Genomic DNA, 21,300 nt, shown 5'->3' with positions numbered 1-21,300 from the left:
TTCTCAGTCTCCATTTGAAACATCTTACAGAACTGCAAGATGGCGAAAAAACAATCAAATCATGTAATTATTAGAACTGCAATTCCCTGTTACTCCCATAATTATCCAGCCATGCATAATATACAGTAAAAGCAAAACTTACTTTTCTTCCACATGCAAATCACTGATGCTCTCGAAGCACTCTCTCCCCAATCCCACTGAAATGTGATCTCTATAACCACCGACAAGTGACCGCCTGCCTCTTTCATTGACAATGACGCGATTGCAGTCTTGTGCAATTGGTGATCCCAGTATGCAGTATATAGAGGAAAGCACAAGCAGATAAATGAGATAACACATCTTGTATATCTTGTATTTCTTGTATTTCGGATAATTGATTTGCTGAGTTATTTTGTTAGCTGAATGTTTCTGTTTATATACTCAAATGCAAACCTAGATGCTGTATAAAATAGCTTACATGTATGTATATAATCGTGTACCCACACAACATCTTTTCCCTTAACTGATTACCTGAATTACCAATGAATTCCAGGAAAATTTCCACGCGGAAATTGAATTAAAAAGTTTGCTTTCACCCACTAGATCTACGTGCTTGCATCAGACTGAGCGTGTCACTGATTAACATAAACTGTCAAAATATTGCAAAAAAACCTGTTAATGATGACTCATTTATTTCCTTCCGTCTGATTAAAATTCCCTGGTTATCAATATTCCAAAGTAACGCTTACTATGCAGTAACGCTTACTTATGCAAACATTGACAAGGAAGGAAACTGATGAATGTGAATTACGCAATGCTATATGCAGTGCAGGCCTAGGGTACTTCGGGTTGACTTGCTATTTTATTACCATAATTTATACATAAAAGAATTACTAATGTAGAACGAGTGGTGCAAGCTGCGCTGTGCTACTCGCCATGTTTTGCTTTCGCGCCAAAGAGTGTTACAAGACGTAATTAGTTTGCTTTGTACAATGTTATGTAATTATTATGCAATTGATGACAATGAACCACACAGTCATTATAGAAGAAGAGCTGAGCTTAATGGAAACAAAGTCTTGACAGCTTGATGAAAGGATATAGGCATGCAGATCTACAATGTAGAAGTTTTAACCAGTATTTTGTATTTCCTGTCAATTAAAAAGGGTGGATCTGCAATGAGGTCAGAGTTCACAAGGGCTGCTGGCAGTGTACGTACATGCACGCAGCTTTGCAGTTTTTCCTGGCTATTGCCGTTAACAAACAGCTATATAGCAAGGCTAACTCTGAATAGAAGTTTGTGCGAACAGATGATGCTGATTCTGAAGAGACTGCAACAGCCTTCACTGTTGAGGCAAAGAGAAGCTTTAGTTTGCAAATCCACAAATCAAATCCAAGAGAATGTCTATAGAAGCTGTTAGTTTTCGTCGCATTGCAGCAGTTACAACTGGAACAGACACACACACACACAGTCAGCTTTACCGTATTCATCGTGCAGCTATGCCTCAATGCATAATTATTATGTACAATTGTATTGACACCTCTATACAATTGTATACATTATATAATTACGGTAAAGACAATTTTCAATAGTTAACTTAATAGGAAAGTAAGCCGCTATAATTATTATTATTGCACACAATACACAAAGAGGTGAGGACCAGTAACCTCAAAGATGATGCACAAGACTTAAGTGAATTTCAAACGCAGGGACTTATTTTCCGCAACAATTGTTACCATTAACAGTTTGTTACTGTATTGACTACCAGTGAAAGAATTTGAATCTCCACCAACAAGGAATAGGTCTCCAGAGTTAGTCAATACAAAAGACGATGTCGAACATTCTTTAGGCATTCTACCTACATTCGTCCAACGGTTGCTTTCCGGTACATATGCAAATGTTGGAATTTCTTTCTTTGGGCTGCACTCATTACTGATCGCAACCAAATAATTTTGAAAGGTACAGATTTGTACTGGGGTAAATGATAGATGACTGTAGAATTCCCATTCTGTAATTTTAGTTGATGCATTAATAGGCTCGCTATTTCGACTGCCTAGAGAGTAGGACATAAGTTGTAGCCCCCATATTCCAATGTCTTTTGTTTTTGTTCCTTAGCACAAGCGGTTAGACTACTCAGACTTATTTGAATCACTGTGTGATCACACTCTCTATAAAAATACCAATGTTCATTCCAGACAGTGTTCAATGAAGTACAGCTAAAGGCAATTGTGATACATTCTGCCATTGTTGGTTTTCTGCAAGATTTCGATACTATAATCTAACGTTACCTCCTGCCACAATTAGATTTCTGTCATATGATATAGCGATTGGCGACACACGCCTGTTAAACATTGGCGGAAGTGAAAACTTCCACTGTGAAATTTCCTGATCCCACGAGGCCACTTTATTAGTAAACTCCAACGAGAGTGACTGAGTAAGAGTCTCTTTTACCTCCTACCAGAACTATGTGAGAGTTTAGGACCACTATAGCAAACCACTTGAGTGGACTAGGTGGTAAAAGTTTCCACATGTCAAGCTTTGGGCTATACATGTAAACGACTGCATCAGCTTTTGAACTTCCTGTGTAACCCCCACCAAGATAAAGATTTTGTTTAAGAGAACCCTCTTAATGTTTTTCACACAGGTACCACCGAATCTTGATTTCTGAATGATCCCTGTATGCAAACATTGTCAGCTCTTTAACTTTATACAACAGTGTTTGTGCACACTTTCAAGGAAGTTATTACCAAGGATATGTGTTATACATACGTTTTGACTTACCAAAGAAGAGTTTCACAATTAATGATGTAGCTTCCTTGTTGTTTTGACACTTCAAAGTGAACAACAAACTGAAGTTTCCACAGCAATACAGATTTCAACCAAAAAGAAATGCTTGGTTGATACCTGGAGTGGGTTAGTACAAAATCCTTATCAACAGGTTAGTGTGCATACAAATGAAACTGACAGCTTACGCTAAATAGACCGTTTGTAAGATCCTACTTATGATTTGACAAAGAGTTAACTTTTAGCAAGTACACATTTTGAGCATAGAAGCACTCATTGATGACAGGACTGTTTCTCGAGCTGGAGGCCATCGTTTTGATACACTGTGTCTGCAGAAGCTTTGTCAACTCTTTAGAAGTGGGCACAATGGAAAGTTCAACATTAAACTCTCTTCTGCATATGTGGGTAGATGGGGATGGAGGTTAAAAGTACACACAGGCACTCACATCGGTGAAATTTCCAACCACATTGCCTTAAATTTCCTGCAGACATCTCAGCTAGAGTAAAAGCCAGAATACAAATAGTGTGGCTTTCAGCATTGTCACATTTTCCATCACATTCAAGGAGTTTATTTTCAGGAAATGACAACTTCACGTTGTTTCCAGTAATAGTCCCAGAATGCAGAGCTGCCAAAATGTAAATTTATTACAAGCATTCAGAGAACAAACAATGTACATCAAGATCATAATAATAACATTCATAGGATATGTACGTACCATTGATGAAGGTCCACAAGATTTTGAGTAGGGACACTCTTGAGAGATAAATGTAGCTGAGGCCACTCCATTAGTCACTGCTAGCGTGTTGAACTCACACAGCAATGGCTACATAAGACAAAATCACATTCATGCGAACGATTTACTTTTAAAACTCACATTGCTTTGTTGACGCAAAGTAGAACTTGATATGAAAGTACTGCAGGTAAAGACGCAAGGTTGCTTCATTTGTGGGTAAAATATTCGTGGTCAGACCTTCAACCACGAAAATCACGAATATTTTGCTCCACGAAAATTACCCTCTATATGACATGTAAGTATCCCATTGCTCACCTTACCGTACAGGAGGTTGAACCTCAATTCCAGGCCATGTACATAGTTTCTAAGCATGCAGTGAGTCAATTTATGTATATATAACAAAGTGGTAGCAGAGATTTTTCAGCCTCCTAAAAAGGAGTGGTCTCCGTTACCAATAATATTATCGGGAAAATGTGTAGTGATCAACACCTAGATCTATAATTATGGCACCTATAGATCAGTACGTACGAGCTAGTGCATGAGCATGCAAATTCACTCCAGCAGTATAATTATGTCCTGACGTGAGAGTCATATGAACCTCAAAGTGCACACACAGCAATAGCTAGTGCATGAACTATAATGATTGTCAAGGACTGCAATGCAACATGCACACAAACGCATGCCGCTACCCTATTTAGCCTTGTTCTCAGCCCAAATTGTGTACAGCTCCCCCAATAGGACAATGTCAATTAGATCTAGATTCTATGTGACAATAATAATGAAATTGAAATTTTCACACCTTGGAGCTGCTAGCAAAATCAACTAAAATTTAAGGAGTTAGTCTATACTCCAAGCAGAGAGCATCCAGCCAAACATAAGCTTAAGTACATTTCACATGAAGAAAATAGTAACCAAATTATGTGTATAATTATTAGGTATTGTGTATATATACAATCTTGGCCATACGGGCATGCATGTGCCAGCTAAATTAAAAAAACAATCAATAATTTTATTGCCCTATTGCGTATAAAGGCCATTAAATATTTGCATCGACATCATGCATGGTTGCTTCATTGAAAAAAGTACATGTTGAAAGTTTAATTACTTCCTTTAATAAGTCTATGCATGCAGAATATTAAGCATGGATTGAACAATAATTATCTTATCAGGTGAGGCAATAAAACATTAATTTGTTGACTGAATTGATTACTAGATGTAACAGTAAAGAAAATCTTGAAAGTAAGAGAGTCAAATGTTCAAATGTGTTGGTACCCTGAACCACTCGATTTATTCTCTGTATCTGCAACAGGGTCATTGCACATAGCCTCAAACTCAAACTTTCCTGCACTTGTGAATTTCTCAGCATCACTCCACAGAACTGCATAGAATGAAGAGGTGGGGACACTCTCGCTGAAAGAACCGATACTGTCACCAGTCACTGTGGTGGTCACCTGACCAAAGTCGAAATACAGATAATCTCTCCCGTCGTCAAACAAGCTGTGTTCATCAGACGTAGATCTAACAGTGATATGGTTGCAGTCCTGCATGCTAATATTGTATACACAAAACATGTTGTTTGAGTAATGCTTCTTGTTACTGTTGTAAAATCCAGGAGAACGGAATGTAACCGAGTTACAAGTAGAAACAGTGAGATTTTTTGTGTGTACTTCTCCTCGTTCGTTGAGTTGAACATTTCCGCTAGTTCTCAGTCTCCATTTGAAACATCTCACAGAACTGCAAAACGGAGAAAAAACAATCAAATCATGTAATCATTATTACATTGAACTGTATAGTGTTACTCACACAATTATTCACTACGTATAATTATTATACAGTAAATCAAAACTTACTTTTCATCCACACGCAAATCACTGATACTCTTGAAGCACTCCCTCCCCAATCCTACTGAAATGTGATCTCTATAACCGCCGACAAGTGACCGCCTGCCTCTTTCATTGACAATGACGCGATTGCAGTCTTGTGCAATTGGTGATCCCAGTATGCAGTATATAGAGGAAAGCACAAGCAGGTAAATCAGATAACACATCTTGTATTTCTTGTATTTCTTGTATTTCGGATAATTGATTTGCTGAGTTATTTTGGAATTCTTTAGCTGAACGTTCTGTTTATATACTCAAATGCAAGCCTAAATGCTGTATAAAATAGCTTACATGCAATCATATGATCGTGTACCCACACAACATCTTTCCCTATAACTGATTACCTCAATGAATTCCAGGAAAATTTCCGCGCAGAAATTGAACTAAAAAGTTTGCTTTCACCCACTAGATCTACATGCTTGGAGTGTGTCACTGGTGACATTAATTAACATAAACTGTCAAAATACTGATTACCTCAATGAATTCCAGGAAAATTTCCGCGCAGAAATTGAACTAAAAAGTTTGCTTTCACCCACTAGATCTACATGCTTGGAGTGTGTCACTGGTGACATTAATTAACATAAACTGTCAAAACACTGCAAAAAAACCTGTTAATGATGACTCATTAATTATTTCCTTCCGTCTGATTAGACATTAAAATTCCCTGGTTATCAATATTCTGAAGTAACACTTACTATGCAGTAACACTTACTATGCAAACACTGACAAGGAAGGAAGCTGATGAATGTGAATTACGCAATGCTATATGCAGTGCAGGCCTAGGGTACTTCGGGTTTACTTGCTATTTTATTAGCCATAATATTATACTTAAAAGAATTACTACTGTAGAACGAGTGGTGCAAGCTGCGCTGTGCTTATCGCCATGTTTTGCTTTCGTGCCCAAGAGTGCTATACAAAACGTAATTAGTTTGCTTTGTATATGTAATTATTATGCAATTGTTGACAATGAACCTTCGAAGTCATCAGAAGAGGAGCTGAGCTTAACGGAAACAAAGTCTTGGTGGCTTGATGAAAGGATAGAGGCGTGTAGATCAACAATGTAGAAGTTTTAATAAGTATTTTAGGCAATGAAAAATTAAAAAGGGGTGAATCTGCAATGAGGTCAGAGTTCACAAGGGCTGCTGAGTGTACATGCACGCAGCTTTGCAGCTCTTTCCTGACTATTGTTTCACAAACAGCTAGCGCTTTAGTGCAAAGCTAACTCATACGTTAAATAGAAAGTTTGTGTGAACAGATGATGCTGATTCTGCAACAACCTTCACTGTGAGTCAAAAAGAAGCTTAGTTTGCAAATCCACAAATCAAATCCAAGAGAAATCCTATAGAAGTTGTTAGTTTTCATCGCATTGCAACCGTTGAGCAGTTACAGCTGGAACAGACACACACACACACAATCAGCTTTACCGTATCCCTCATGCAGCTACGCCTCAATGCATAACAATTGTATTGACACCTCTATACAATTGTACACATAGTAAAACTAGACAATTTTCAATAATAGTTAACTTAATAAGAAAGTAACTTAATAAGAAAGTAAGTTGCTATAATATTATTGCGCACAAATATACAAAGGTAACCTGAAAGATGACGCATAAGACTTAAGTGAATTTCAAACGCAGTGACTTATTTTCCGCAACAATTGTTACCATTAACAGTTTGTTACTGTATTGACTACCAGTGGAAGAATTTGAATCTCCACCAACAAGGAACAGGTCTCCAGAGTTAGTCAATACGAAAGACGATGTTGAACATTCTTCAGGCATTCTACCTACATTCGTCCAGCTGTTGCTTTCTGGTACGTATGCAAATACTGAAATTTCTTTCTTTGGGCTGCACTCATTACTGATCGCAACCAAATAATTTTGAATGGTACAGATTTATACTGGGGTAAATGATAGATGACTGTAGATTTCCCATTCTGTAATCGTAGTTAATGCATTTTTAATAGGCTCGCTATTATGACTGCCTAGAGAGTAGAACATTAAGTTGTAGCCTGAATCTGTCCCATATTCTATTCCAATGTTTTCTGTTCTTGTTCTTTAGCACAAGCGGTTAGACTACTCAGACTTATTCGAATCACTGTGTGATCACACTCTCTATAAAAATACCAATGTTCATTCCAGACAGTGTTCAATGAAGTACAGCTTAAAGGTAATTGTGATACATTCTGCCATTGTTGGTTTTTTGCATTTAAGACTTCGATATTAAAATCTAGCACACCCTTGTTACCTCCTGCCACAATTAGATTTCTGTCATATGATATAACAATTGGCGACACATGCCTGTTAAGCATTGGCGGAAGTGAAAACTTCCATTGTGAAATTTCCTGATCCCACGAGGCCACTTTATTAGTAAACTCCAACGAGAGTGACTGAGTAAGAGTCTCTTTACCTCCTACCAGAACTATGTGAGAGTTTAGGTCCACTATAGAAAACCACTTGAGTGGACTGGTGGTAAAAGTTTCCACATGTCAAGCTTTGGGCTATACATGTAAACGACTGCATCAGCTTTTGAACTTCCTGTGTAACCCCCACCAAGATAAAGGTTTTCTTTAAAGAAAAAGAAAACCCCCTTAATGTTTTTCACACAGGTGGGCAGGTCTTCGCACCTTCTCCACCGAATCTTAGGCAATTGATTTCTGAATGATCCCTGTATGCAAACATTGTCAGCTTTTTAACTTTATACAACAGTGTTTGTGCACACTTTCGGAAGTTAAAATTAAGGATATGTATTATACTTGACTTACCAAAGTCTGGAAGAAGAGTTTCACAAATGATGTAGCTTCCTTGTTGTTTTGACACTTCAAAGTGAACGACAAAACTGAAGTTTCCACAGCAATACAGATTTCAACCAAAAAGAAATGCTTGGTTGATACCTGGAGTGAGTTAGTACAAAATCCTTATCAACAGGTTAGTGTCATACAAATGAAACTGACAGCTTACGCTAAATAGACCGTTTGTAAGATTCTACTTATGATTTGACTAACTTTTAGCAAGTACATTTTAAGCATAGAAGTACTCATTGATGACAGGACTGTTCCTCGAGCTGGAGGCCATCATTTTGATACACTGTGTCTGCAGAAGCTTTGTCAACTCTTTAGAATCGAAGTGGGCACAATGGAAAGTTTAACTCTCTTCTGCATATGTGGGTAGACAGGGAGAGGTTAAAAGTACACACAGGCACTCACATCGGTGAAATTTCCAACCACATTGCCTCAAATTTCCTGCAGACATCTCAGCTAGAGGGTCTAAAGCCAGAATACAAATAGTGTGGCTTTCAGCATTGTCACTGAATTTGACATTTTCCATCACATTTAAGGAGTATTTTCGGGAAATGACAACTTCTTGTTGTTTCCAGTAATAGTCCCAGAATGCAGAGCTGCCAAAATGTAAATTTATTACAATTAAGCATTCAGAGAACAAACAATGTACATCAAGATCATAATAATAACATTCATAGGGTATGTACGTACCATTGATGAAGGTCCACAAGATTTTGAGTAGGGACACTCTTGAGAGATAAATGTAGCTGAGGCCACTGCTAGCGTGTTAACTCACACGGAAATGGCTATATACATAAGACGAAATCACATTCATGCGAACGATTTACTTTTAAAACTCACATTGCTTTGTTGACGCAAAGTAGAACTTGATATGAAAGTACTGCAGGTAAATATGCAAGGTTGCTTCATTTGTAGGTAAAATATTCGTGGTCAGACCTTCAACTACGAAAATCACGAATAATTTGCTCCACGAAAATTACCCTCTATACGGTACATGTAAGTATCCCATTGCTCACCTTACCGTACAGGAGGTTGAACCTCGATTCCAGGCCATGTACATAGTTTCTAAGCATGCAGTGAGTCAATTTATGTATATATGGTAGCAGAGATTTTTCAGCCTCCTAAAAGGGAGTGGTCTCCATTACCAATAATAGTATCGGGAAAATGTGTAGTGATCAACACCTAGATCTATAAATTATGGCACCTATAGATCAGTGTAATCTCTAAAAACAATACGTACGAGCTAGTGCATGAGCATGCAAATTCACTCAAGCAGTATAATTATGTCCTGATGTGAGTCATATGAACCTCAAAGTGCACACACAGCAATAGCTAGTGCATGAATTATAATGATTGTCAAGGACTGCAATGCAACATGCACACAAACGCATGCCGCTACCCTATTTAGCCTCGTTCTCAGCCCAAATTGTGTACAGCACCCCCAATAGGACAATGTCAATTAGATCTAGATTCTATGTGACAAGTTGAAATTTTCACACCTTGGAGCTGCTACTAAGATTTAAGGAGTTAGTCTATACTCCAAGCAGAGAGCATCCAGCCAAACATAAACTTAAGTACATTTCACATGAAGAAATTAGTAACCAAATCAAGTTCTGTTAGTGAAATACTTATGTATTATGTGTATAATTATTATGTATTATATTAGGTATTGTGCATGTATACAATCTTGACCAAAATTATGGGCATGCATGTGCCAGCTAAATTAAAAAAAACAATCAATAATTGTATTGCCCTATTGCGTATGAAGGCCATTAAATATTTGCATCGACATCATGCATGGTTGCTTCATTAAAAAAAGTACATGTGTTACTTCCTAAGTCTATGCATGCAGAATATTCAAGTAATGTAAAGCATGGATTCAACAATATCTTATCAGGTGAGGCAATAAAACATTAATTTGTTGACTGAATTGATTAGACTACTATGTAACAGTATAAAAGAGTCAAAATTAATGTTCAAATGTGTTGGTACCCTGAACCATTCTCTGTATCTGCAACAGGGTCATTGCACATAGCCTCAAACTCAAACTTTCCTGCACTTGTGAATTTCTCAGCATCACTCCACAGAACTGCATAGAATGAAGAGGTGGGGACACTCTCACTGAAAGAACTGATACTGTCACCAGTCACTGTGGTGGTGACCTGACCAAAGTCGAAATACAGATAATCTCTCCCGTCGTCAAACAAGCTGTGTTCATCAGACGTAGATCTAACAGTGATATGGTTGCAGTCCTGCATGCTAATATTGTATACACAAAACATGTTGTTTGAGTAATGCTTCTTGTTACTGTTGTAAAATCCAGGAGAACGTAACGTAACCGAGTTACAAGTAGAAACAGTGAGATTTTTTGTGTGTACTTCTCCTCGTTCGTTGAGTTGAACATTTCCGCTAGTTCTCAGTCTCCATTTGAAACATCTCACAGAACTGCAAAACGGAGAAAAAACAATCAAATCATGTAATCATTATTACATTGAACTGTATAGTGTTACTCACACAATTATTCACTACGCATAATTATTATACAGTAAATCAAAACTTACTTTTCATCCACACGCAAATCACTGATACTCTCGAAGCACTCCCTCCCCAATCCTACTGAAATGTGATCTCTATAACCGCCGACAAGTGACCGCCTGCCTCTTTCATTGACAATGACGCGATTGCAGTCTTGTGCAATAGGTGATCCCAGTATGCAGTATATAGAGGAAAGCACAAGCAGGTAAATCAGATAACACATCTTGTATTTCTTGTATTTCTTGTATTTCGGATAATTGATTTGCTGAGTTATTTTGGAATTCTTTAGCTGAACGTTCTGTTTATATACTCAAATGCAAGCCTATATGCTGTATAAAATAGCTTACATGCAATCATATGATTGTGTACCCACACAACATCTTTCCCTACAACTGATTACCTCAATGAATTCCAGGAAAATTTCCGCGCAGAAATTGTACTAAAAAGTTTGCTTTCACCCACTAGATCTACATGCTTGCATCAAACTGAGTGTGTCACTGGTGACATTAATTAGCATAAACTGTCAAAAAAAACCTATTAATGATGACTCATTAATTATTTCCTTCCGTCTGATTAGACATTAAAATTCCCTGGTTATCAATATTCTGAAGTAACACTTACTATGCAGTAACACTTACTATGCAAACACTGACAAGGAAGGAAGCTGATGAATGTGAATTACGCAATGCTATATGCAGTGCAGGCCTAGGGTACTTTGGGTTTACTTGCTATTTTATTAGCCATAATAATTTATTATACTTAAAAGAATTACTACTGTAGAACGAGTGGTGCAAGCTGCGCTGTGTTTATCGCCATGTTTTGCTTTCGCGCCCAAGAGTGCTATACAAAACGTAATTTGTATATGTAATTATTATGCAATTGTTGACAATGAACCTTCGAAGTCATCAGAAGAGGAGCTGAGCTTAACGGAAACAAAGTCTTGGTGGCTCGATGAAAGGATAGAGGCATGTAGATCAACAATAAATGTAGAAGTTTTAATAAGTATTTTAGTCAATGAAAAATTAAAAAGGGGTGAATCTGCAATGAGGTCAGAGTTCACAAGGGCTGCTGAGTGTACATGCACGCAGCTTTGCAGCTCTTTCCTGACTATTGTAGTTCACAAACAGCTAGCGCTTTAGTGCAAAGCTAACTCGTACGTTGAATAGAAAGTTTGTGCGAACAGATGATGCTGATTCTGCAACAGCCTTCACTGTGAGTCAAAAAGAAGCTTAGTTTGCAAATCCACAAATCAAATCCAAGAGAAAGCCTATAGAAGCTGTTAGTTTTCGTCACATTGCAACCGTTGAGCAGTTACGGCTGGAACAGACACACACACACACAATCAGCTTTACCGTATCCCTCATGCAGCTACGCCTCAATGCATAACAATTGTATTGACACCTCTATACAATTGTACACACAGTAAAACTTAATATTAAAGACAATTTTCAATAATAGTTAACTTAATAAGAAAGTAAGTTGCTATAATATTATTGCGCACAAATATACAAAGGTAACCTGAAAGATGACGCACAAGACTTAAGTGAATTTCAAACGCAGTGACTTATATATTTTCCGCAACAATCGTTACCATTAACAGTTTGTTACTGTATTGACTACCAGTGGAAGAATTTGAATCTCCACCAACAAGGAACAGGTCTCCAGAGTTAGTCAATACGAAAGACGATGTCGAACATTCTTCAGGCATTCTACCTACATTCGTCCAGCTGTTGCTTTCTGGTACGTATGCAAATGCTGAAAGTTCTTTCTTTGGGCTGCACTCATTACTGATCGCAACCAAATAATTTTGAATGGTACAGATTTGTATTGGGGTAAATGATAGATGACTGTAGATTTCCCATTCTGTAATCGTAGTTGATGCATTTTTAATAGGCTCGCTATTTCGACTGCCTAGAGAGTAGGACATTAAGTTGTAGCCTGAATCTGTCCCATATTCCAATGTCTTCTGTTCTTGTTCTTTAGCACAAGCGGTTAGACTACTCAGACTTATTCGAATCACTGTGTGATCACACTCTCTATAAAAATACCAATGTTCATTCCAGACAGTGTTCAATGAAGTACAGCTTAAAGGTAATTGTGATACATTCTGCCATTGTTGGTTTTCTGCATTTAAGATTTCGATATTAAAATCTAGCACACCCTTGTTACCTCCTGCCACAATTAGATTTCTGTCATATGATATAGCGATTGGCGACACACGCCTGTTAAGCATTGGCGGAAGTGAAAACTTCCATTGTGAAATTTCCTGATCCCACGAGGCCACTTTATTAGTAAACTCCAATGAGAGTGACTGAGTAAGAGTTTCTTTACCTCCTACCAGAACTATGTGAGAGTTTAGGTCCACTATAGAAAACCACTTGAGTGGACTAGGTGGTAAAAGTTTCCACATGTCAAGCTTTGGGCTATACATGTAAACGACTGCATCAGCTTTTGAACTTCCTGTGTAACCCCCACCAAGATAAAGGTTTTCTTTAAAGAAAACCCCCTTAATGTTTTTCACACAGGTGGGCAGGTCTTCACACCTTCTCCACCGAATCTTAGGCAATTGATTTCTGAATGATCCCTGTATGCAAACATTGTCAGCTTTTTAACTTTATACAACAGTGTTTGTGCACACTTTCAAGGAAGTTAAAATTAAGGATATGTATTATACTTGACTTACCAAAGTCTGGAAGAAGAGTTTCACAAATGATGTAGCTTCCTTGTTGTTTTGACACTTCAAAGTGAACGACAAAACTGAAGTTTCCACAGCAATACAGATTTCAACCAAAAAGAAATGCTTGGTTGATACCTGGAGTGGGTTAGTACAAGTTCCTTATCAACAGGTTAGTGTGCATACAAATGAAACTGACAGCTTACGCTAAATAGACTGTTAGTAAGACCCTACTTATGATTTGACAAAGAGTTAACTTTTAGCAAGTACATTTTGAGCATAGAAGTACTCTATGATGACAGGACTGTTCCTCAAGCTTGAGGCCATCGTTTTGATACACTGTGTCTGTAGAAGCTTTGTCAACTCTTTAGAAGTGGGCACAATGGAAAGTTCAACATTAAACTCTCTTCTGCATATGTGGGTATAGATGGGGATGTTTTTTCAAAAACGATTCACACCAGGTTAAAGTACATACAGGCACTCACATTGGTGAAATTTCCAACCACATTGCCTCAAAATTTCCTGCAGACATCTCAGCTAGAGGGTCTAAAGCCAGAATACAAATAGTGTGGCTTTCAGCATTGTCACTGAATTTGACATTTTCCATCACATTCAAGGAGTTTTTAAGACTATTTTCGGGAAATGACAATTTCTCATTGTTTCCAGTAATAGTCCCGGAGGCCCAATGCAGAGCTGCCAAAATGTAAATTTATTACAAGCATTCAGAGAACAAGGATATGTATGTACCATTCTCTTTTGATGAAGGTCCACAAGATTTTGAGTAGGGACACTCTTGAGAAATGAATGTAGCTGAGGCCACTCCATTAGTCACTGCTAGCGTGTTGAACTCACACAGCAATGGCTACATAAGACAAAATCAATTAAATCTCATTCATGCAAACGATTTTAATTTTAAAACTCACATTGCTATGTTGACGCAAAGTAGAACTTATGGAAACAATGCCTCCACAATTGACAACTCTCTCTGCATGACAAACATCCAACTGAAGCATCCGATAATACAGTAAAGCTCGGTCTCTCACATTTGCATCAAGATCAGTATCTGCATAAATCAGAGAATGGATTGGAAAGTCAGAGCGACAGACCCTGAAACCTATTTAAATGCCAGGCTTTCCAGCAGCAGATGTAATGGTCTCAAAAACTAATATAGATCAGAGTATAGTCAGCTACAGCATAGCAAGCAAGCAAGTGGAAAATTTTCTTAAGACGTAACACTGATGAGCATGCAGACAGCACCTACGTACAGATACAATGTTCTAGAAGTTTCCCCAGCATTTCCTGACACTCTGGAGCTCTCTTGAAAAACAGCTTGGTGACTGAAGTAATGAGCTGACACCTGACAATAGACGGCTCATGGGAGATGTGATTGATTACCTCTTCCAGCGTATACAAAGCGTTGTGCAAATCCTGCAGGGATAATTAATACCGTAACATTTTCTGTGAAATAAATTATCACATACTATATTATTATCACACCAAACACAAAATTAAAGCAAAAAAATAGTCATGCAGTGTTACTAACGGGTTTCAAAAATCAATAATCAATTGCGAATGACACTGTACAAGCCTGATTGCGTTTTGAAATTAATGCGCTCTCCTTGGTGAGTCTTTCGCGTTTGCAATCTATGTTAACTGGCAAACTGAAAACTGGCAATTCGCATTCGAAACCCGGTATACAGGATTTTAAACACTCACACTGAAAATTCCATACCTCTACAATGTAGACCCATGCATCCTCTCAGATGGTATTCTACCAACAGTAACCATGCAGCTTCACAAGGAATTGTTGTAGAGTAAATCATTGAATCACCAAAATTAGAATGATGGCTATATAGACAGAGCTATATGCAGAAACTAACTTGATGCACAAATAGTAAGATGCCTTGTAGTCGATCTCGTACAGTATCAGCTACACAGCTTGTTTTATAATGACTGTAGACGTAATGACCATCCAAAGAAACGCGTGCAATAATTGTGGGAAAAGTGATGCGATTAACATGCAAAGAAATGCACAGTCAACAGTAAAACTAAGTGTAAATAACACTATCAAAAAACGCTTCTATCATCTCTAGCCGTCGCTCTTTTGTTTCATTAAGGTTACGGTCAACCGTTTGCTCATTAATTATTCATGAGCTAGATCTAGTGATCTTTTCCAGCTAGAATGAGCTGGAAGTCCAGCTGAAACGCAGTAGTCATTTCATGGCTCGAATAGACATTTTTACTATAAAGCTTAGGTACAGTCTACTGTAAACACTCTCTCAACTATTTTGACTTGGTCTCAAGATAGCCCATAGAAACCCCTCAAACAATAACTATAGGCTGCTTAAAGTTCAATAAAGTGTCTCTTTTGGGGGTCCTTTGTTTCACAGTGTGTTTTTTAGTTATTCACATTTCGGGGGTATGAACAATCAGCACTTTTTTGAAACTGCTTGTTCACATTGTAGTGGATTTGTGAGTGTTGTTGAGTTCAATAGTGTCATTTCCTGGGACCCCAGTTATACCTTGGTGCTCAATACTATTCAAATTATAGGCCACTTTTTTCTTCATAATTACATCAACAATCTGTGGTTGTACTGATTTGAAAAAGTTATCAATACATGGGTCCCTAGATTTATCATGGCCCACACGTGGGTCCTTGGTATGTTAATAAACGGTGCTGATGAACTGTGCGAGTGAAGACCAAGGACCCACACGTGGGTCCTTGGTATGTTAATAAACCGTGCTGGTGAAGACCAAGGACCCACGTGTGGGTCCTTGGTTGACAATGAACTGTGCGAGTGAAGACCAAGGACCCACACGTGGGTCCTTGGTATGTTAATAAACGGTGCTGGTGAAGACCAAGGGCCCACGTGTGGGTCCTTGGTTGACAATTAACATAATTATGCTAGAGTACACGCATGCATGCAAAGTTAATAAGTTAACAGAAGCAAGTACAACACTAAATAACTGTTACACAATGTAGTTCAGAGGTATTTTTCGTATCGAGTCTTGAGATTTTGAACCATCGACCGTGACAATCTCATCGCATCCGTGAATGTCAGCTATGTCCATTGCAATGTTGGATTGTGATATACTTACATGATTAATTTCCTGTGTATAATGACTATGGATCTTCAGTTTCCGGCCTTTTTTCAACCAAGGTCTCACACGTGGGTCCTTCGTTGGCGCAACAAAGTAAAATGTGGGTCCTTGGTTCAACCAAGGTCTCACACGTGGGTCCTTTGTTGGCGCAGCAAAGTAAAGTGTGGGTCCTTGGTTCAACCAAGGTCTCACATGTGGGTCCTTTGTTGGCGCAGCAAAGTAAAGTGTGGGTCCTTGGTTCAACCAAGGTCTCACACGTGGGTCCTTTGTTGGCGCAGCAAAGTAAAGTGTGGGTCCTTGGTTCAACCAAGGTCTCACACGTGGGTCCTTTGTTGGCGCAGCAAAGTAAAGTGTGGGTCCTTGGTTCAACCAAGGTCTCACACGTGGGTCCTTTGTTGGCGCAGCAAAGTAAAATGTGGGTCCTTGGTTCAACCAAGGTCTCACACGTGGGTCTTTTGTTGGCGCAGCAAAGTAAAATGTGGGTCCTTGGTTCAACCAAGGTCTCACACGTGGGTCCTTCGTTTGCGCAACAAGATAAAGTGTGGGTCCTTGGTTCAACCAAGGTCTCACATGTGGGTCCCCGGTATACGTTTGAGGTAGAGAGTTCAAAAAGTTTAAAGTGTAAAGTTTAATCAATGTACTTTTTTGGTACCTTTGTTGTGAGCTGAAATCATGTACTAGCATTTTTAATGCTTAATGTTTGACACCTTTTCAAAGTAGAGATATTTATGGGACCTTTGTTGCTATGTTCTTCAAAATTAAGGTAAAAAGAGTGTGTATGAAATGTGGTTTACCATCAATTTTGTGGTTAATTTTACCACAAACATGTCTATTTCAATTCAAAAAGTAGTTGAGACCAAGTCAAAATAGTTGAGAGAGTGTTTGTAGCTTCACTATATGCAGGGCGGGTCGAAGAGATATTTCGAAAAAAGGCTACTGAAAGCTCACAAGAGGCTGTTTTCCTTGGCTCTGGCCGCCATTTTAAGTGGAGTCAGTCTACATAATTATTATTATTTTGTGAGAGTTTGTTGGCCTGGAAAGAAAAAAACGCTTCGACCCCCTCCAGAATGGTAAGAAGCATCATATAAGACCAAGAACACAGAGCTAGAAGTGTTTTTGGAAGTTTAAAATGGCTACTAGTTTTGTGTTGTTTCTAGTAACTTGATGATCGCTCAGAGCTTCCACTGGAAGATGTTTTGAAGATTGATACTTGTCATACAGATTGATACACCGATATATTTAATGTATGTGCTTTAAACTTCTCTTATGGCATTTATAGTTTCACAAAAATCATTATAAGAAATCATGAATATTCATGAGCAAACTGTTTACCGTAACCTTAAGCTCCTCTTCCATAGCATTGTACTAGTTTGGAGCAAAGTAAAACATGCCGAGAAGCATTAAGCACCGCGGTGCTTGCAACATAAATATACATATAAGTATCCCATCGCTCACCTTACCGTACTCCCCCAGCATCCAGATAAGAGCAGCTTTGCCCTCAGGCTCACTCACATTCAACACTGATGATGGGAGGTAGGGTAGAATCATAGCAACCACGGTGTTACACGAGAGTGCAATCTCTATGTAGGAATAAATAAATAAAGCAAAGTTCGAATGAATGCTTCCCAATTGATTACATGTACATAATTATTGGAACTGATTTACAAGAAAGGGTCCTATTCCAGAGCCTCTGGTTTTTTCCGTATTTATCTCTTCTAATACGGTTATACGGAATTATTGCCATACGGATAGAGACATGTACTGCACTGTACTTATGACCTTTCATCAGCTTACAGAATAACTGGTGTTTTGTGAAATTGACAGTAAAGCGTCTAGTAGCATCCCTACAGCTGTAGTAACTCTGATCTATGCCCTATGCCTTATGCTGGTGGTGAGTCTGATACTGAAACAACACATGCTAAGTCTAACTTGCCACGCCCTTTTACTGAAGGGGCGGGGCAAGCGAGACTATATAAAGCCACTAAACAGCATTTCATATCATTTCCATGCTTTTGTACACCTTTTACATCGTTTATACTGAAAATCACAACGTATTATTTACTTGGAGGCTCTGCTACTATTAAGGCAAGGAAGTACTTACTAGACAGTGCTACTAGTGTTTCAGAGACCACATGACCTCTGTCAAAGTCGAGAAGTTGCAACAACCTACGCACACACAGCTCAGTCGAGAGAGCCAACCTTATACCAATAGAGGCAATTGCTTTGATAGCTGAGGTAGAAACCATTACACATCCATCAGCCGCACACTCACTGCAATGAATAATAATGAATATATTTATAGAGAAGAATAACCCTCAGTTAAGGTAATTGTGATCACTCATGAATATTCATGAGTTTAATTCTGCCAGCTTTTTCGCTTTTGCAGGTTCAAATTAAAGAAGTCTGCTGTACTTATATTATTGTATGATTATTAATGTACTCTATTGCTATTGTTTTGTGAAGATGCATGAATGAGAAAAGTGGGCATCAAAACCCCAAGTATATAGACTATTTTTTGCGTCAATTTATATAAGAGCAGTAAGTACTTTCAGCAAGCTTTATTGGTATCTATATGTAGCTAAGTACCTTTCAGAGGGCCAAACGAAGAGATATTCGTTGTAAAACTTCATACGGGCGAGTAAAAGCTAAGAGTAGACGGTAAGTATCTAAAAATACGCTTGATCTTCCGATAAACAGGAAGCTAGCTTCAACCAGATTGACTTTTTTTTTTATTTATCTTCGTCTGGCCCCACCCCTACCTTTCTTTAATTGGATAGAGCCCTCAGTTGAAGATTCCCGGGTTTATCCATGCTAAAAATTGACGCAAGAAAACTCCAGTACAACTTGTCTAATGCTATATACATAGCGATAATGATATTCATACTTCAAAAATATTGCGGGGGGGCGAAACACAATACCCTAACCATAAGAGACCCTAAAACCACAACCCTTATTAGGATTCCTCACCACATGTGGGATGGTGACTTGGGCATGCAATCATGCTTATTTGGAGATATTGCCATATTTGAGTCACAGGGGATTTTAGGTACAGTGTACATACACCAAACAGGGTAATTAATAATTTATTGGTTATGGGGTTCCCCTAAAAGCATGCTATTGGCAGGTGTACAAACAACAACATGGGAAATCCCTTACAATACTTAAACTTTTGGCACTTGCAGTCACTTCCCCCAATCAAGTAGAGTAAAATCAATCGGTAGGTCATTACATCACACAATATTGAAACATGGTTGTAAAAAACACGCCCTAGGAATTCGTTACATATGCACATAAAAACTCTATTACACATGACGATACAAACACAAACATTCAGCAGCAATCAATACACCACATCATTTTATTAATCTGCGATTCATCAGACAGTGGTGAACCACCACCCACACAATTGGTTGAAATTGTGTTGTCATAGTGCACCCAACATCCCTCAAGTAAGCCTACTACACCCACGACTCATAGCAACATACCAGTACCAATACTACTACTCAAAACCACTACACTATAAATGCAAGGGAGAAGATGTTATGATCACTACAACAACAATTAAAACAGACCGGGGACGTATTGATAGGAACAATGCGTACTATTATTATGCCTCGGTGCGCATGCGCAAGTGATAGCGTGTTTGTGTGTTTGTCTATGTGTGCGTGTGTGTGTTGTGTTTGTGTCTGTCTGTGTAGACTGCTACAGCTGCTCAAGGGATCAATGAAGTGCAAGTAAGACTTTAGACTTCTAGTCATGGATTTTAATTTGTGGATTTGCAAAATAATGCTTGGTTCTCGAGGTATGCCTAGTTTTGCTTGGAATGCCTTTTTAGAAGAGTGGGCAGTAAAGCTTGTCCATGGAGTGTTGCTACTCTATTTAGTAGTTAGCTCTGCACTGGAACGCTAGCTATTGGTAGCTGGCAAGAGTGAGAAGAGAGCTGCAGGGCTCTGTTGATGCAGCAGCCATTAATTATAGACTTCGTACTTTTGGCATCATTTTTAGCATCACAGTTTCCCTGCGATTACAGATTACTTGCATGCAGTAAAATTAATCCATCATTAATGCTGTGTGTAATAGCTATAGTAGCTCATAGTTTTTACACATCCACCGAGGCATCAGCACCCGCGGTGCATGCTTTCGTTAATCAAATTATTATAAAGGCTCATATATAGATATTGTACTTTGACTAGTTATGGTATTGGATATACATCACACCTTCAAAAGCTTCTCAGTGTAACAGAGACCTACATGTAAAGGCTTAGCTGCTCAAACTCGAATATAGTACATGTAAACATACATGAGCTCATTGAGGATGACTGAGGTGGTTGCGGCAGTGCAGATATCAGACAGTAAGTCCATCTTCTTACACTTGATGTATGAGTAGTCACTGCACCTGAATGACATGTATAATTATATGAGAGATGGCTGTTATATACGGACAAAAAGGTCATAATTATTATACAGCTCCAGGAACAAAATTCTACCCAGTAGCTATGTAAAATACAGAAATGCCGCGTATGCAGGACTATTATATATAATTATTATACCCCATGCACTCACTGTCAGATAGAGCTGCTATCACAAGCCACTCTCATGCAACAGCTATACCTAACACATTCCTGCTAAGTGATGTGCATACATTTTCGAAGTTGTGGCTATTTTCAATCCTCAATCTCATTCAACACACACATTTATCTTATCTTTTTATCGCCTATTATGTGGTAAACTCAGACTAAGAGGTTTGTCTAGTGGCGCTTATTTTTGTCTAGAGGTGGCTAGTCCAACCACCACCGATAAGTGTGAGCACAT

General features: G+C 38.4%; 1 protein-coding gene across 2 annotated transcripts in view; it reads right to left on the bottom strand.

Moving 5' to 3' along the window:
* The window catches only part of LOC135339917 (AP-4 complex subunit beta-1-like), a 42,998-nt gene that overhangs the window by 4,538 nt on the left and 17,160 nt on the right, over positions 1-21,300 (bottom strand). The window contains exons 9-28 of one of the 2 annotated variants that reach the window (XM_064536157.1): positions 20,789-20,884; positions 18,590-18,759; positions 17,944-18,068; positions 14,652-14,814; positions 14,310-14,449; positions 14,134-14,248; positions 13,872-14,079; positions 13,657-13,795; positions 13,396-13,524; positions 10,739-13,296; positions 9,194-10,622; positions 9,018-9,057; positions 8,868-8,962; positions 8,395-8,773; positions 8,142-8,270; positions 5,346-8,044; positions 3,637-5,229; positions 3,478-3,585; positions 2,950-3,387; positions 2,759-2,881 (exon numbers count right to left, since the gene is read on the bottom strand). In XM_064536157.1, coding sequence (XP_064392227.1) covers positions 12,277-13,296; positions 13,396-13,524; positions 13,657-13,795; positions 13,872-14,079; positions 14,134-14,248; positions 14,310-14,449; positions 14,652-14,814; positions 17,944-18,068; positions 18,590-18,759; positions 20,789-20,884 — 2,305 coding nt within the window. In that variant the 3' untranslated portion in view covers positions 2,759-2,881; positions 2,950-3,387; positions 3,478-3,585; ... (6 more) ...; positions 9,194-10,622; positions 10,739-12,276. Of the gene's footprint in view, positions 1-2,758; positions 2,882-2,949; positions 3,388-3,477; positions 3,586-3,636; positions 5,230-5,345; positions 8,045-8,141; positions 8,271-8,394; positions 8,774-8,867; positions 8,963-9,017; positions 9,058-9,193; positions 10,623-10,738; positions 13,297-13,395; positions 13,525-13,656; positions 13,796-13,871; positions 14,080-14,133; positions 14,249-14,309; positions 14,450-14,651; positions 14,815-17,943; positions 18,069-18,589; positions 18,760-20,788; positions 20,885-21,300 lie in introns of those variants that run through there. The other variant, XM_064536158.1, reaches the window with a different exon arrangement.

This window comes from Halichondria panicea, chromosome 8 (genome assembly GCF_963675165.1).
Source record: "Halichondria panicea chromosome 8, odHalPani1.1, whole genome shotgun sequence".
Classification (NCBI taxonomy): Eukaryota; Metazoa; Porifera; class Demospongiae; order Suberitida; family Halichondriidae; genus Halichondria; species Halichondria panicea.
The sequence above is the reverse complement of the archived record's forward strand: the minus strand, read 5'-3'. Positions and strand labels throughout refer to the sequence as shown.